The sequence below is a fragment of the Anastrepha ludens genome, chromosome 4 (genome assembly GCF_028408465.1).
Source record: "Anastrepha ludens isolate Willacy chromosome 4, idAnaLude1.1, whole genome shotgun sequence".
Taxonomy (NCBI): Eukaryota; Metazoa; Arthropoda; class Insecta; order Diptera; family Tephritidae; genus Anastrepha; species Anastrepha ludens.
The window spans coordinates 5,647,242-5,663,342 of NC_071500.1; the positions used below are offsets into that span (position 1 = coordinate 5,647,242).

Genomic DNA, 16,101 nt, shown 5'->3' on the forward strand with positions numbered 1-16,101 from the left:
GAGTATATAATTAAAGTTCGGTTCTGTCCGACCTTAGTATTTCTTTGCTATTTTTAATGGAATCAATTCAAATAAAATAAAATTGCATTTGTAAGATTGTAAATACAAACTAAGAGGATATATATATACGAGTATGTATGTAATTGACACCGATAAATTAATATAAATGTAAATGTAAGCATTTTATTGCACGTAAACAAATTTTGTCGTGAATTGGAGTTGAAAGTAATTGAATAAGTAATCAAGAAAATACAACTTAAATACGAGCTATAATGCAAACATATACGAGTGTATTTTAAAACTACGCGTATATGAATGGTTTTAAGATTGAGAAAATATGTATAGAACTAAGTTGCAATTTTAAATTTTACATACATATGTATTGTACATTTTGACTAAAATTAAATTTATGTATACATACTTTGAAATAAAATAAAATTAGTGTTTGTGCAAAATTTATTTTTGATTTATCAACACCAAAAAGAATGTTCCATCCAGAGGCACCGGTTGATCGGAGAGAAAGGCGCCCCTGTCCGGCATACTTTCAAACATTTCTTCAATATAAAGTCTGCGTTGTTCGTCTGAAGTTGCATCAACACTGCGAATTTTGTGGTCGGGTGGCTGAAGAAAAAAAAATGCATACGTACTTATGTCAATGGTTTGCTTACGCAATTAATGGGCGAACGAATTCGCGAATGATAAGTAAAAAATTACGGAGATCGAAATGGAGAAAAGAGCATACAATTTTGCTGTCACGTAATTGTAGATAAAGTGAGTTGAAATACTAAGAAGAAAGCGTCAGAATAGTATTTTTGTAAACATAAATGATATGTTGTTGTTGTTGTTGTAGCAGCATAAACATTCCCCATATTGACATACGGGGAATGCTGCTGAAGTCACAGTCCTTGGCCGGATATAAATCCGGGTCGTTTCAGTAACGTAGAACCGACTGTCGTGAAAACGTTCATACTCTTCCGGATCTCTTAAGATTCATCAATGAATTCAAGAGATTTGTGGAAGAGTGACCTCAAACTAATTTTTTCGTCTTACCACCCACATGTTATCTTTCCTACCTCTCTATTCTTTCTACTGAAATCTATCCGAGTTTAGTACAATGGTCTCCTGACTGAGTACTTGGACTTGTCCAACCCCCCATAAATCTAATGTTAGGTTAAGTTGATGAAAAGGAAGGGAGTAGAGTGGGGAAAAAGTTGTTTGTAAACAAAACTGACGAAATTGTGCGTCAGCTTAGCAGCTGATTTTTTTTTTAATTTACTAAATATTAGTTTGGGGAAAAAGAAATCCATTATTTTCTCGGTAGATGGCTCTAGTGATCGATATCTCGTAAAGTATCGATTTTCTTTAAATTTATGCTCGGTGTCAGCGCGACATTTCACACTAAGAAAATTATTGTTTTTTGTTTGTTCCATTCAGTTGTGAGTTGCAGGGTGTTAACAATGAAGGTCAACAAAGAGAAAATTCGGTGCATTTGACAATTTTTCTTTGATAAAGGCGAAAATGCAAGCCAGGCCGCTGAAATTGTGAATTGTGTTTATGGTGCCTGGTACTTTAACAGCTAATTACGTGCAATTTTGGTTTCGTCGATTCCGTTCAGGCATTTTTGATGTTAAAGAAAATGTCGAGGATGTTGAAAATTTCCATAAAATCACAGGAATAATCGGAGTTGGCCGGCATGTTAGTAGTAGTAGCGTCGCCGAGGAGCTAAAGATCGACCATAAAACAGTTTTGAACCATTTGCGCAAAAATTATACACGAAAATAATGGATTTCTTTTTATCCAAACTTGAGAATTTGATTTAATACAAAACAGAAATGTCGTTAGAATGAATTTTTGTGTATTATAATCTGGTAGATAATGTGATGGCATTTATTTTTTGAATATGATATCTGACATATGTATGTCCGATGCGGCTACGAGTTACATAGTCCCTTCCATCAGTCCAATTTTTGACTACTTTTTCCAATAAAGCTACCGTATTAGGTCAATGGTGGCTTGAATATCTCAATAAATCGATTGTTAAGCGCGCTGTATGACAAGTTGCGCCATCTTGTCTGTGATAGATCTATGCGAACTTCTTATCGAGCAGCCATTTTGCGACGGTCGTCGATGTTTAGCTGATTAATTTTTGAGGAAGGTTCTATGACCATCGCGAACAGATTTTTTTTTTTTTTTTTCAAAGTAAATTTCAATTCGAAAGCGTTTTTCTGGCGTTAGACTATTAATGATGCCTTGCCAAATCCTACTGAACAGAAATGACAACACAGTTTTCCATTCTCAGCTGTCAAACCTTAAATCGATAGTTGCCATGCAGCTAAAAAAACACCCGACAGATATGCAAAACTTACAAGTATGGAGCTTTCCAATAACAGGTGTTATTGGGGAATGGATTGCGCTATCGAGAGATGATTAACGATTTTTTATGGCCGGAATTGGATGGCATTGATCTGGACAACGTTTATTTTCAACAAGGAGGCGCTACGTGCCACACAAGCAACGAAACCATTGATCTTTTACGGGAAAAGTTTCCGGACCGTGTTATCTCTCGAAAAGGTGATCACAATTGGCCACCGAGGTTTTGTGGTTTAACACCTTGTGACTTTTTTCTTTGGGGCCACGTCAAAAAGAAGGTCTACGCCACCAGCCCAGGGTCGATTCAAGACCTCAAAGATGGAATTCGTGAGGCTATCGAGAACATAGGGCAGCCACTTTGCAATTCGGTTATGGAAAATTCCATGAAGAGGATATTGTCCTGTAAGCGTTGTCGTGGTGGTCATTTGCCTGATGTTATTTTCCACTATTAACGGCGTACCTTCCTCTTTATAATGAAATAAACATCCGATCATTTATATTAAGAAATAGCATTTTTCTTTGAATATCAAAATAACACCTCTGTTTGGCAAACCCTATATTTTTTTATTGCAATTTGATGGTTTGAATATCAAAACTAAAATCAGAATCTATACAAAAAACAAAACCACAAAAAACAGATCACTTTGACATTCAAACCACCAAGTTGCAAGAAAAAAATCAATCAGTTGTTTTACTGCTGAATTCTCTGTGATAGCAACATAAAACAGGGTGAATTTCTTTTAAAGTTATTTCAGTTTAACAAATGTATAAGAATATGTTCCAAGGTGTTCCCACGACAGTCGAACCTACGTTACCAGAACGAGACGGATTTATATCCGGTCAAGGACTTTCACTCCAGCAACCTTCTCCATGCGTGTATGGTGAATATTTATGCTGCTACAACAACAAGAACAAGTATGCCCCACGGCAAATATTTAGAAATTATTTTCAATTTCATTCCTAAAAATAGTTTCTACTAACATTTGATAAAGTGTTTTAAGGGCCTGTATTTGCGCAAGAGAAATCCTTTTTGATTTGTCGAATTATCTTTCTAAACACAGCAGTCCTTATTCTGTCCCTGTGTTTTATTTTTTAATTTCGGACATATGCTAGGACAATTTCCCATCATATGCAATGCACAGTTAGCTATCCTTAAATTACTAACATAGCAACATGCATACCTACTTACAAAATCACATTAGAGTGACGTGCATACATACATACCAACATATATCGCAACTTGTGCAACGGGGTGTTCGGCTGTGGCACTTTATTGAAGGGCTCCGAGCTAAAGATGCCACATTTCCAGCAGTTGATAAAATATTCAATAAAATCTAAACGCAGTTTCAGTTCGTCCAAAGTTTCATTCGACTTCTTTAGCTTTTTTATCCATTCGGTAACAATGGACTTTTCGCGGAAATTCAAATGTTGATGAATACATTCCAGTTTCTCCAGCAAGCAATCGAATTCATTATTTAGCTCACTGACTTCGCCCATTTTTGCAAATAGCGGTATATAAATAAAATTTTTCGGGGTATGTAATTTATGTATGTATGACAATTTAAAAAATAATTTTGGAGTTCGTTACGTTATTTGTGATAATTTTTTTTTGTACATACACATGATTCATGGCACATACATACATAAATATGTCAATTGACTTTGATTTAAGAATCGTTCTAAAATCATTGTACGAGGATTACCTTTTATGCTTTGCGCCCAATAATGAAAATACAGTAAATTAATAATGAAAAGTGCTTTATTGCTTTTCAAAATATTCTCCTTGGAAGTCAATATACTTTTACACTCGCTCCAATTTCCAAAGCACTTTTGTCACTCGGAAGTGGACACTTCTAAAAGGAGCTGTTTAAAGTTTCAGCAGCTGCTTCAAGTGTTGAAAAAACAGTGGAGCCCACATTTTGTTTTTGATATTTGGAAGTAAACGGAAATTATTAGGCGGGTGATCCATTAATTCGATATTTTGAGTGCTCAAAAACTCTCTTGTGTGCGCTGATACGCGAAGCCTTGCCTTGTCGGGGCAAAGAATCATTTGTCTTCGGTGGTTGGTTTTGTACCGATCAGAATATACTGTTTTAAGTTTCTCCAGTATAAAAGTTGCGACATGACCAGATTCTCTGAAAAAACATCCGATCGTATTTTAAGGTGTTTCTTTAGCGAACAATTTTTGTTGGATTAAGCTCGTCTTGAAACACCCATACTGTCGATGGCTGTTTTGTTCTGGGTCATGTTCGTAGATCCAAGATTTGTCATGCATGCCATTATGTACTAAATGTAATATCGTTCAAATCAACACCTATAGGAAAGAGGTCAAATTACAACTGAAGGTTAAATCCGATGACTCGCTAACACTGACTGGCAATAACCCCCAAGTTACTAAGTGTTACCCTTCATAGTTTGCTCACATTCTCAGCCCGGATAACCGCTATTTAAGTTCAAAATCGCAACAACGTCCTCAAATCGCTAGCCGGTAGCACATAGGGAAAAATCAAAGAATTGTTGCTGGCAACATTTAAGGCAATTGACCGTTCTGTTTTGAATCATGCGGAGCCAAGGCGAATTTATTACAGGTGACAGCAAACACATATAAGTAAAACCCTACATGTATTTGTTGTTGCGTTTGGTGCAAGCATCATGTCAAAATCAGCAAGCAAATGTAAACATACGAATGTAGACATACCAATACATACAAACAAAGCATATCATTTTGACATAAGCCATACCTACGGCGAAAAATTCAGCTGGGTGAATGCTGTCACCTTATTAAATCCACCTTGTGGGGAGCCCATCTGATCACCTAGAACTAGTGACACGCAGTGTCTTATAGCCTAGACAGTCGGCGGAGTTAGTTTGGATTAACGGCGCAGTTAATTCGAATTAAAATTGTAGTGTGACAGACGGTTGTTACGCGGATTAGTGAGCAACTGATTTGTGTATTGAGAAGTTGTGTCAGTAAAAAATGGACCGCCGGCAACAAATACAGGTATTAGCTGCTTTGATACTAAGAAATAATTATTTATTTAAAAAAATCTTAAATTGCAATTTTTCAAACTGCTACGAAATATCAAAATAATTAATGCTTGCATTCAGTCTTTCTTGTTCTTCTCGTTAAGGCCGGCGGGCCAATTAGATGCCCTAAATTCAGTAGTTTTCGCGAAGCGTTGTAGGATGAGAAAAAAAACAATTAGCCAAATGAAGTTCTGGGGATAGTTTAATATATATTTGAACTAAAAAAAAAAAATTTGTACAATCTCCAACAATATATTGTAAGCCGAGTTATCAATAGATTCCCAGAGCGCCTGTATCCAACTTTTGTACTAGATACAACTTGCAATTTTCATCTGAAAACAAAAAAAAAAAAAAAGATTATTAATTTTGATGTAATTATCTTCGATGTGAACTAAGAAAATTGGGAGAAACACGTAAAATTCGAATTTTTGTGGAAGGTAGAAAAAAAAGTGGTTTTTCAAGGAAAAAAAAAAACTCTTCAACTGGGTAAAAAAGTCGCTTAAAAAAGTTTTTGGATGTTTTTTTTAGTTCACATAGAAGAGAAAACAATACTGAAGATAACGCATTTTGAATGAAATGGATAGCTCGTTTAGTTTTTTTGCAATCGTGTACATAAATTAGGTAAAATCGTGAAAATGAAAAGCCGAGAAAACGCGCTTCAAACTACAACAATAAGCGCACGGTTGCTCGACGCCGCACTACGCTCGGCTCTGTAGCTCTGCAAATACTTGGAATTTAGCTCTGAAAATTTGTGTCTCATGTTCTTGAATATCTAAGCTATTGATTTCAGAAAAAAAAAATCGATTTTTTTGACCTTTTAATTGGCCCGCCGGCCTTAAAAGTTTCAATATTTTTCTTTCATAATAGGTATTAACTGTTATTTCGGTAATGTTGCCATCGAAAATTTCCCTAATCTGCTTAAATTATCAGAATTAAGTCTCTACATTAGTTGCCCTTAATTCCTTAAATCGTTAATCCCGATTAACGTCACCGTTTGTCTAGGCTATTACTTACTTTTTGTTTGGGCTGACAGCAAATTTTGATAAGTTTCCGATAAAATAAAATTAATTAATTAAGACTACGATTTGTTCGCAGTCTGCAAAGTAATTGAGACTGAATTACTTACAAATGAACTAACTCCTTCTAAAAATTTTGTATGCCGAGTGAAGTAATTCGAAGGATAATTGGGAAACGAATTACGAATGAGATACCCCATTACGAATGGGAGAGTAATTTAAGAACCGCGGAGACACAGCATAAGAGCACGAGATCGGTGTAAGAAAACGTGTATTAGGAACATGAACAATGGAAAGCACGCAAATGGTAAGTCTATTTTTTTACCACCAGACGTCAAGACTATATCATTCCCATAAAATTTAATAATACGTTCCAATATGCATTAATCACCTATAAATCCACCAAATTAATCTACCCGTTCACATATGGCAGATTACCTGCAAAATTGACAATCAGCTGTTAAGACTGCTTTGAGAGGTTTTTCTTCATAGAAATTATTGTGGTGGAATATTTCCGTGTTTTTGGTTTCTTTAGTTATTATTAACGATATGAAGAAAATACAAGCAGAAGGAATTGCTAATTTAATTGCGCAATTGGCTGCTAATAATAAACAGTTGGAGGAAATGCGTATACGACGTTTGCTGAGGTTGCAAAAAATTTAGGCAGCAATGCGCATGGGATATTTTATATTACATTTTATAATAAGTAATAAGAGGACAATTTGTGGAACAACATCAAGACGCACGCTACAAATAGGAGGAGGAGCTCGGCCAAACACCCAAAAAGGGTGTACGCGCCAATTATATATGTATATATATAATAAGAGGACAAAACGTTTATGGACCCACGCATTTTTCTCTAAAATGAATCCCTAATTAATAATATTTAACAAAAATTTTATTCGAATTATGTTTAAAGACCTGTTTTCTTTGCCGGCATCTATCATATTTCATTTAGTTTTTATTTTGATGTTTCTCCTTACATTCGTAATAATAATTATCGATAACACCGAAAACACAGGGTTGCATGTCAAAAAGTATCGTTATTATCTAGGATTGTTTTATAATTTCAGATTTTGGGAGAGAAATTTTGTATGGGAATCGCGCCTTTTAATTACGGATTTTGAGTTAAGTGCGAAAAAGTAGATCATCTACTATATGTGAACGTATTATAAGTTATATATATAAATCGTGCGTACAGAAATACAATCAGAGGTACAAAGAGTTTTTTTTTCAGTGTTGCTTGTGTAAGTGAGTTTTAAATTTCAACGTAAAACATTTGCTAGTCGACTTTTCATAATCGACAATTTGTGAAGTTAAGGCAACTCTATGAAAACCAAAATAGCTTGAATTTTGTTTACATTTTTCACGTCGTTGAAGTGCTGTGTATACGCGAGGCTCGATTATATTTTTGATTCAACCACCTACAAATAAATTTAGGACCATGGTGTCATTAAAACAATTACTGGTCTTCCTAATATCCTTGGTGGCTTTTGTATATACATTTTATGTGGTCGGATCGTTTATGCTTTTCTTGTCGCGTCCTCGAAATGTACCAAAAATTTATGTGTGGGTGTTTAATTTGCTGGACAACAAATCTCGCTTGGAAACTAGTTACGGTCCAATGGTGTTTGACACCCTCTACATAATTGGATTTATATTACAACATAGTTGTATGAAGTCTGCGTTCGTAAAAGGCATTATGGAAAAGATGGGACTGGCAGCAGCTGAGCGATCAATATATTGCCTTACGTCATCGTTAAGTTTACATGTACTAATAATCACTTGTTTATTTTTGTTGTTGGCACTAATACGTATTTGTTTACAAATTGTATACGCAGTATCTTCTACGACATTGGTTACCTGCTCAGTCCATAGTAATTTGGCAGGTGGATGTGGCGTCTAGTAATGTGTTGTGGTGGACGTTTTCTTTGGTACATGCATTTGCTTGGATGATAATTTATGGAGGCAGTATTATCATGGATCTGCCAGAAATACTGGGAGTAAAACAGGTATTGCTGCATGTTCATACATATTTTAGATGTTCGCAGCTGTCAGTTCTACCTTTTTTTTATCGCTTCCTAGGCTTATTATGACATGAAGGATTATGCGCAACCGTCCGCTTACAAATCATTTAGGCTGCGTCAACTCTATAGTCATGTACGTCATCCGTCTTTTGTCGGTTTAAGTGTAATCTTATGGGCTACGAACCTAATGACTATAGACAGATTGTTGCTGGCACTGTTACTGACGACTTACATGTTCTTCGCTTGGTCAACGGATCGTAGTGATGTAGCATATCAACGTAATCAATTTCAACGCAAAGTGCAGGAACTCAAAATCGAATAGAGATTTGCCAACACAATATGCGCAAGATCAACGCAATCTCAACACACAAAGCATTAATTAAAATACATCTTTCATTGCAATAAGTTTTAGTGCTTAAGATTTATATAATATCCACAGTTTTGTACTAATATACTAATAAAAAAGTTTAGAAAATATCATTAGCTGAATTTTACAACGGATGGATCAAATGGTTGTCCTCTGAATGGTGATCCTTCTGCATCCCACGCTGTGCGTAATCTCTCAAGAGTGCTGTCTTTGCTGTCGAAGTCAGTCGATGCATGCTCCGTATTCATACCATCTTGCTCTAATTGTTGAGTACGGAGTTTATGTATTGCAGCCTGAGAATCTTCTGGCAATTCATCAATGTACCGCTCGCAATCAATTTTCTTCACATCTATCGGATCTTCTGTAGTGAAGAATTTCTCCCACCATATTTCTTTCCTTTTGTCTGACAAAATGTAAGAAAATATTCCATTTTATTTAACTATACATATATAAATGCAATCCAATTATTAAAATTGGGGTGAAATGCCAGTTTCTCTTATTTATAAACATAATAATCGAGCATAAGCGCAATTGGCGATATGTTAATTCTAAATAAAGATGAGTAGCTTGTACATTTTCATTGTGGTTTGTAAATAAAGCGCCGGAGTTTGTTATATTTTCGATATGATATTTACCCAGACTTATTGATAGTTTTCCATCCGTTATCGTCCATACTGCGTCGTGGTGTTTGCATCTATTACTGATCTGGCCATTTACAAGAATATCATTGGGATTAAGTCGACTCTGCACCGAAATCTGTTCGGGTTTAACATCAATGCTAATCGATTTTGCACTTTTTAAATCACTAGGCAATTTAACATGTAACTCTACTTCGCTCAATGTTTGTGACCAACAGTAATTTTTAAAACATGAGCCGTTTTTATAATCTGCTGCTGTGAAATAGGTGCCTTGCGATTTTGGCGGTGTAGCTGTACTCAAGTCTTTGGATTGTTGTGAAGAATTGGCATCTTTTCCGAGGTCCGTATCCATCTCTTCTGTTTCTACTTCAACTTCTTCCACAGCAGGGGGCGCATAAATACCATCGTCTTCCGTACTTTCGGCGACTAGATTATTCAATTTGCATTCCGGATCATAGCGCTGCATCGCACCGAATAGAATCTGCTCACGTACGCCCTTACCAAACCCAATTTTTTCACTGGGATCTTTTTTAATGTAATAGAAATCCGTTCTAATAGAAAGAGAAATATATAATTTTCATTTGTATTTTGAATAATGAAGGCGAACATAAACATATCGGCATACTTTCTTCGAAGGAATCCAAAAACGGCATCAAGGAAACCTGTTATTGTTTTGCGTTCTTCTAGAATTTCCATAAAAATCGCGTCTGTGCGTAAGCAACCCATCATAGATAGTTCGTAATAAAAGTGGTTTTATTAATGTGTTTTGGAACTTACGAATTAAGTTTCTTTAGCAAAATTGACAAGCAATTGATGTGTTAACTTTTTGATGTAATATAAATAAATACTCCCAGTGTTGCCAGAGGTTTCAGCTGATTTTCATTTAGCTCTGTATTGTTACGTTTTTCTCCAATAAAACGCTTCTCTATAATTTTATAATTTGTCTGAGTTCGATCGCCGGATTGCTAAATAAAAGTCAAAGACCAATATTAACACAATTTGCTTGTTAATTGAATTTCAATGTTAAATTATTTTACTTTACATTCACACGCTCCCACGTTCAACTTAAGACTGAATACTGTGTGAGCATACGCAGGAATTATAGAGAGACTATTTATTTCGAGAAAAATATAACAGTTGGTAACAGAATTGCTGAATAAAGTCCCATAAATTAGGTTCCTATAGTTGGTAAAGTTGAGTGAATTTAAGAATTCCCAACATAAGAATGAGGTGGAACAGCACGGCTTACTAACTTCAGGAAACAAAACAGAGCTGCCAGTACGACTGCGCGAGGCTATGGAGGCAGAAGAGGACAATGTAGACACATTTATCTCCCAGTTGAGATTTTTCAACATCTCGCTCATTTGCAGCCCCGCCCTGATGGAAGAGAAGGACGATGTGACCAAAGATTCCTTCTATGAGCGCCTGGAACGTTTCTATGAGCGCTGCCCCCGCTACGACATAAAAATCGTGCTGGACGACTTCAATGCCAGGGTGGACAAGGGGGGAAACATCCGGTAGCGGACAGAGGCTGATCGACTTCACCGAGGCTTGAAATATGGTAGTTTTTAGAACCAGATTCCAGCATAAAAATATACACCAAGCTGCCTGGCTGTCTACTGATTGAAAAACGCGAAACCAGATCGATCATGTTGTGATAGAGGAGCCAACATCGACTCGGATCATTATCTTGTAGCAGCCAAAATATTAACACGCCTTTGTGCAACAAAAAACGTACATCTAACTGTTAAGAATGTACGATATCGGGAGGCTGCAATCGCAACAGACAGAAGACACTCTTGCTCTCTGAGAGTACTGCCCACCAATCCGTCATGCAGGAACACTGGAGCAGGAAGAGAGACGTATTATCAGAAGGAAGAAACGAGAGGCGGAAATACATGAGTGCGAGGAGCTTGAGATACTGGCCAAACGCCCAAAACCTATACCACAAAGTTAGACGGCTTACAGAAGGTTTCTTCGTCGGGGCGATTTCCTGTTAAAAAAAGACAGCGATCTGGTGACTGAAATCTAGAGCGTGCTTGAATTATGCAAGGAAGACTTCTTAAACCTGCTAAATAGTGACAACTGGAATATAAGTGTGCTCTGCTCAATCCACAAGAAGGGTGATACAGCAATCTGTGCCTATCGCCTGTAAGGTTCTAGCGAGCATATTGTGTGAAAGACTAAAGTCCACCATCTACCAACTAATTGGATCTTATCAGTGTGGTTTTAGACATGAAAAATCTACAATCGATCAGATGCTGCATGCGACAGCACGAGAAGGAGTTGCTTATTTGCCGGGATGTCTGAATTTGCGAAACTAATACGGCTATGCAAGATTGCGTACCAGCAGCGTCATCAGAATTGGGAAAGACCTCTAACAACCGCTTGATACCAAACGACGTTTCGGATAGGGTGACACGTTGTACCGTAATTTCTTTAATCTGATGCTGGAAAAGATCATGCGAGCTATAAAACTTAATCACTCAAAGATGATTTTTATAAGAGCGTACAATTATTGGTATGCCCATGATATTACCATCCTCGGCCTTAACAATCGCGCTGTTAGTTCTCCCTTTTCCAAACTGGATAAAAAAGAAAAGCAAATGGGTCTGGTGGTAAACGAAGAACCACCTAATATAAAAAAACAGTCGGCGCACTCGCCTATCGGTACCCATGACACTGTTGACAGTTATGATTTCGCGGTTGTAAGAGACTTCGTTTATTTAGAACCCAGCATTAACACCGATAACAATGTCAGCCTTGTAATCCAACGGAGAGTCACTCTTTTCAACAAGTGCTACTTTGGACTAAGTAGGCAACTGAGCAGTAAGAAAGATTCTGCGCAAGATTTTTGGACCTTCGCACGTTGGCAGCGGCGAATATCGCAGGCGATGGAACGATGAGCTGTATGAGCTTTCCGACGACATAGACATAGAGCAGCAAATAAAGATCCAGCGGCTACGTTGGCTGGGTCATGTTGTCCGAATGGATACAAACGCTCCGGCTCTGAAAGTATTTGATGCGGTACCAGCTGGTGGTAGTCGGGGACGAGGAAGACGTCCTCTGCGTTAGATAGATCAGGGGGGGGGGGGGGAAAGGACTTGGCTTCACTTGGTATTTCAAACTGGCGCTGGTTAGCACGCGAACTAAACGACTGGTGCGCTTTGTTAACCTCGGCCAAAATCGCGTAAGCGGTTATCGCGTTGGCGGTATTAATGTAACAGAGAGTTCAAGAAACGAAAATGTGTTTCAATACCTAGTCTCTATTCGAAAACTGAAAAAAATTCAGGAGTAACTATTTGAGAGTAAAATTAAACGCATGTTTCTTAATATTTTTTTCTAAGATTTCGAATTTTGAAAACTTTTATTTTATCATAAATAATTTGTACATTAATTTTAAGATATATTTAAAATACTTTATACACAACGATAAAATGTTAACGATTCTCGAAGGCACTCTTTTTGGAAAGATTGTGATTTAGTATTTTATTTGATACTAAAGTATGGTTTCTGTTTTACGAGTATTCTATTTACTATTTATTTACATACTATTTTATATAAAATGGCAACAATTTTGCTTAATAAATTAAATATTCTAACGGTTTCAGTGTTATTAACAAGAAGTGGAATTACCTTTTTGGCAATTCGTTTGAGCACTTTCCATTACATTTTCAGGCTTACACAATTTTTTTTTTATTTAACAATATTGAAAATATTCATTTATGCGTATATTCGCATTTGCTTTATATTAATTGTCTTAGGAATAAAATTAATATTGTTGGAACAGTAACTTAAAATATCACGGATTCAATTAGAATGTTTGTGTAATATTATTAGTGTAGCACCTTCATTTACTTGGAGAAGGTGGCGATGATCTCTGAGAGCGAGGTTGATGTTCCAATTACCAGGCCGAGTATGCCGACAATTATAAGCACAAAATTGCTAGACAGGAGCCATATTCTGGCAATACCTTCCGTATGATACCAATGGACACAAATTTGAATCATTGCTGGGAACGCTAATCCGAGCGCCGAAAGGCAAAGCGCGCCGAATAGGGAAATGAAGAGTTCCAAATTTGGTATGGCGACGGCTAAAAGAACTGTGAAAGGAAAAAAATAATTTTCTAAATATTAGATTTTGTTTTTTATAACTTGTTTAGTATAAATATATGTACATATGCGGGTATATAAATAATTGGGTAGTGCATCCTTTCTTGGGTGTTTGGCCGAGCTCCTACTCCAATTTGTGGTGCACGTTTTGAAGTTGTTCCACAAATGGAGAGATGGTTTTTTATGAGTAGCTTTTTTGTGAAAGAAATGCAGTGAGAGGTTTGGCATTGCCTACCGAGAAGCGACCGCTATTAGAAACAACTTTTTTCCCTTATTAGATGGTTCATGCTTACTGTGGGTTTCGAACCTGAGACAAACGAATGACAGTAACGCAAATATGATTGCATTTAGAGAAATCTGTATTTATTCTGATGGCCAAGTAGCAATTAAATCTCTTGGAGGGTTGTTGCTAATTTCAACATTGCTCGCAAATGCCGAGCATCTCTTAACAAGATGACGACATATTTCCGCCCCCATTTGACATGGGAGCCAGGGCATAGTGACATACAAGGGCATTGTAAGGCATGCAAATTAGCGAGAGAGGGAACTACTACTCGCCTTCCTCCTGATACAGAGAGCTTTTTCACTTCGGCCAACACAGAAACCCGTGTCAGAAAAAAGGAACTGCGATTATTCATGACGTATAAAAGGTTTATATTTAAAATTTTTTTACACGATAGTATGTACACAACTACGAACAGCAGTTACTCAATAAGCCGTGTAGTCTTCATCGTTGTCGAGTATAGCCTGGCAACTTCTTCCTGTTTTGAACCAGCTTTTCTGCGTAGCTCGTCAACAAACAAGACTAGATTTTGCGAACTTGACGGACGAGTTGCTTTAAATCATGGACTAGCTTTCCGACAAGATGCGTTTTCATAATTCCCCACACATTTTCAATGGGGTTGGCGTCTGGGGACTGGTAAGGCCAGTCCAATATTGTCATTTGCTTTTTTTTTTGTTTTGTGGTTTTGATGATGTGGGACGGTAGGATCTGTTTGCCTCCTCCAGTCGACGTTTGATGGTGTTGATACTGACACTCTGTTCCCTTTTTAGCAAGAACTGATTGTGCTTGGCGTAGTCACAAAGAAGAGTCCCGCTTAAAAAGTTGAACGATCACTTTATCCTGCTTTTTTGTCGTCACTCGCTTCAAGCCGCGCTCGAAAAAGTCATCAATATTTTTGTACACCTTATACCATTGATTCCACATCACAACAACCTTTTTGATTTTTTAATAATTTTTGCAGCCGCGGCCTAAGATAATTTCGGCCCTTTCGAATACGTGCATAAAAATACCGCGTTAAAACGCTTCGTGTACTTCTCACTCCTTTTTTTTGGTTGCGTTTACGGAAAAGTTTCGAACGACACTAACCTCAGTTAGCATTGGCGTTGTAGTCTTTCAGTGGGACTATTATGCAGCAAAACGAAATATATCCTGAAGTTACAAGAAAAAAACCGGTTTCTTTCTTCTGATACAGACTGTAGTCTGAAAAAGAATTTGGTCGGGAATGGGACGTCAGGCGCTACTTAACCGGTTAAAGAAAAATATTTCTATGTTAGTTGTTTTGATTACAGCCCATTGTCTCCTAGGCCGACATGTTCAAATAGTGAATGCACCTCATTTCGACTATTTCAGAAGCTACAAGAATGAGGAAGCCTCTGTCATCTTCTTTGTCATTGTCCTGCATGGTATGCCACACTGTTTAGATACTTTGGCTCATCGTTCTTGAATGATACTCATGAGCTAAGGGATATAAATGTCAACCAGATAAATGGGTTTGCATTCAAAACAAAATGATTTAACGAGACGTAGCATTGTGTATCACAATGGATCGGCAACCGTTGCCGACTTCTACCTACCTAACGCACAGCCCACTCGACTACGAGGCTATCATATACCTTTACTTTACTTACTTCATTTTTTCACTAGCGGTACTTACATGTCACCAGAACCATAGACGTCCGCACTACATATTCCCAGAAAAGTTTCTTTCGCTGCGGACCCAACTTCTCCGCCACATAATCATTCCATGTGATGTCAATGGCTACATAGCACGCCAAGCCATGAGTTATGTATATCGCAAACGCCAGCATACCCTTCACACATTGCGCTAAGCTGTAGACGACACAAGTTGTACATTTAGCTCGCAAACAAACTAAATTCGCTTACATATCTTTCGATGGTAGATTGAGCGTAATTGATCCCTCAACTTCACTTCCATAATTCAAATAGCCAAAGAGACCCATTCCCGAATATAGAAATACAATTAATACCATAGATACGTTGAGTACACCGCAGCTGCCCCCAAACTTTTTTGGCGATTTCATTTCATTTTCCAATGGAAGTATAATACCGATGGCCTCGAGGGCAAAGAGCACTGTACCAAAGAAGAGCGGAAAGCCGGAAAGAGGCGCCATGGCTACCTTGTCATCGGTGGTGAAGGGCTCACGGAATATGTAGTAGCAGATGATGCCAAATGAAACCATTGTAATGCCATTGGCAATGGTTGAAAATGGAGCCAGGTACTTCAGATTGCGGACCTGCAA

At 37.3% G+C, this 16,101-nt stretch overlaps 4 protein-coding genes across 5 annotated transcripts in view; 1 reads left to right on the top strand and 3 right to left on the bottom strand.

Annotated features, from left to right (window-relative positions):
* Positions 1 to 350: 350 nt before the first annotated feature.
* LOC128861527 (uncharacterized) lies at positions 351 to 3,951 on the bottom strand. Its single transcript, XM_054099720.1, has 2 exons — positions 3,595 to 3,951; positions 351 to 621 (listed from the first exon to the last, which is right to left on the bottom strand). Exons 1-2 carry the CDS (start codon positions 3,865 to 3,867, stop codon positions 457 to 459), a joined length of 438 nt encoding a protein of 145 aa, XP_053955695.1. The 5' UTR covers positions 3,868 to 3,951; the 3' UTR covers positions 351 to 456.
* A 3,758-nt stretch (positions 3,952 to 7,709) lies between these two features.
* LOC128859607 (nurim homolog) lies at positions 7,710 to 8,920 on the top strand. Its single transcript, XM_054096552.1, has 3 exons — positions 7,710 to 8,184; positions 8,255 to 8,425; positions 8,499 to 8,920. The coding sequence occupies exons 1-3, from the start codon at positions 7,858 to 7,860 to the stop codon at positions 8,760 to 8,762; spliced, it is 762 nt and encodes a 253-aa protein (XP_053952527.1). The 5' UTR covers positions 7,710 to 7,857; the 3' UTR covers positions 8,763 to 8,920.
* Positions 8,832 to 10,273, bottom strand: LOC128859606 (nudC domain-containing protein 3). Its single transcript, XM_054096551.1, has 3 exons — positions 10,071 to 10,273; positions 9,443 to 9,996; positions 8,832 to 9,210 (listed from the first exon to the last, which is right to left on the bottom strand). Exons 1-3 carry the CDS (start codon positions 10,172 to 10,174, stop codon positions 8,921 to 8,923), a joined length of 948 nt encoding a protein of 315 aa, XP_053952526.1. The 5' UTR covers positions 10,175 to 10,273; the 3' UTR covers positions 8,832 to 8,920.
* Positions 10,274 to 12,845: 2,572 nt separating this feature from the next.
* Positions 12,846 to 16,101, bottom strand: part of LOC128860742 (proton-coupled amino acid transporter-like protein CG1139) — a 31,236-nt gene continuing 27,980 nt past the window's right edge. For both annotated transcript variants that reach the window (XM_054098457.1, XM_054098456.1), the window contains exons 5-7: positions 15,725 to 16,095; positions 15,495 to 15,670; positions 12,846 to 13,547 (exon numbers count right to left, since the gene is read on the bottom strand). In XM_054098457.1, coding sequence (XP_053954432.1) covers positions 13,300 to 13,547; positions 15,495 to 15,670; positions 15,725 to 16,095 — 795 coding nt within the window. In that variant the 3' untranslated portion in view covers positions 12,846 to 13,299. The remainder of the gene's footprint in view (positions 13,548 to 15,494; positions 15,671 to 15,724; positions 16,096 to 16,101) is intronic.

Excerpts from the sequence above, each read along its gene's own strand:
- LOC128859606 (XM_054096551.1), bottom strand. The coding sequence starts at position 10,174 with ATGATGGGTTGCTTACGCACAGACGCGATTTTTATGGAAATTCTAGAA. Across the intron at positions 9,997-10,070 it reads TTTGGATTCCTTCGAAGAAA|AACGGATTTCTATTACATTA; the intron begins GTATGCCGATAT and ends TCTTTCTATTAG. Across the intron at positions 9,211-9,442 it reads AAAACTATCAATAAGTCTGG|ACAAAAGGAAAGAAATATGG; the intron begins GTAAATATCATA and ends ACATTTTGTCAG.
- LOC128859607 (XM_054096552.1), top strand. The coding sequence starts at position 7,858 with ATGGTGTCATTAAAACAATTACTGGTCTTCCTAATATCCTTGGTGGCT. Across the intron at positions 8,185-8,254 it reads CGTCATCGTTAAGTTTACAT|TATCTTCTACGACATTGGTT; the intron begins GTACTAATAATC and ends TTGTATACGCAG. Across the intron at positions 8,426-8,498 it reads AAATACTGGGAGTAAAACAG|GCTTATTATGACATGAAGGA; the intron begins GTATTGCTGCAT and ends ATCGCTTCCTAG.
- LOC128861527 (XM_054099720.1), bottom strand. The coding sequence starts at position 3,867 with ATGGGCGAAGTCAGTGAGCTAAATAATGAATTCGATTGCTTGCTGGAG. Across the intron at positions 622-3,594 it reads ACAAGTTGCGATATATGTTG|CCACCCGACCACAAAATTCG; the intron begins GTATGTATGTAT and ends TTTTTTCTTCAG.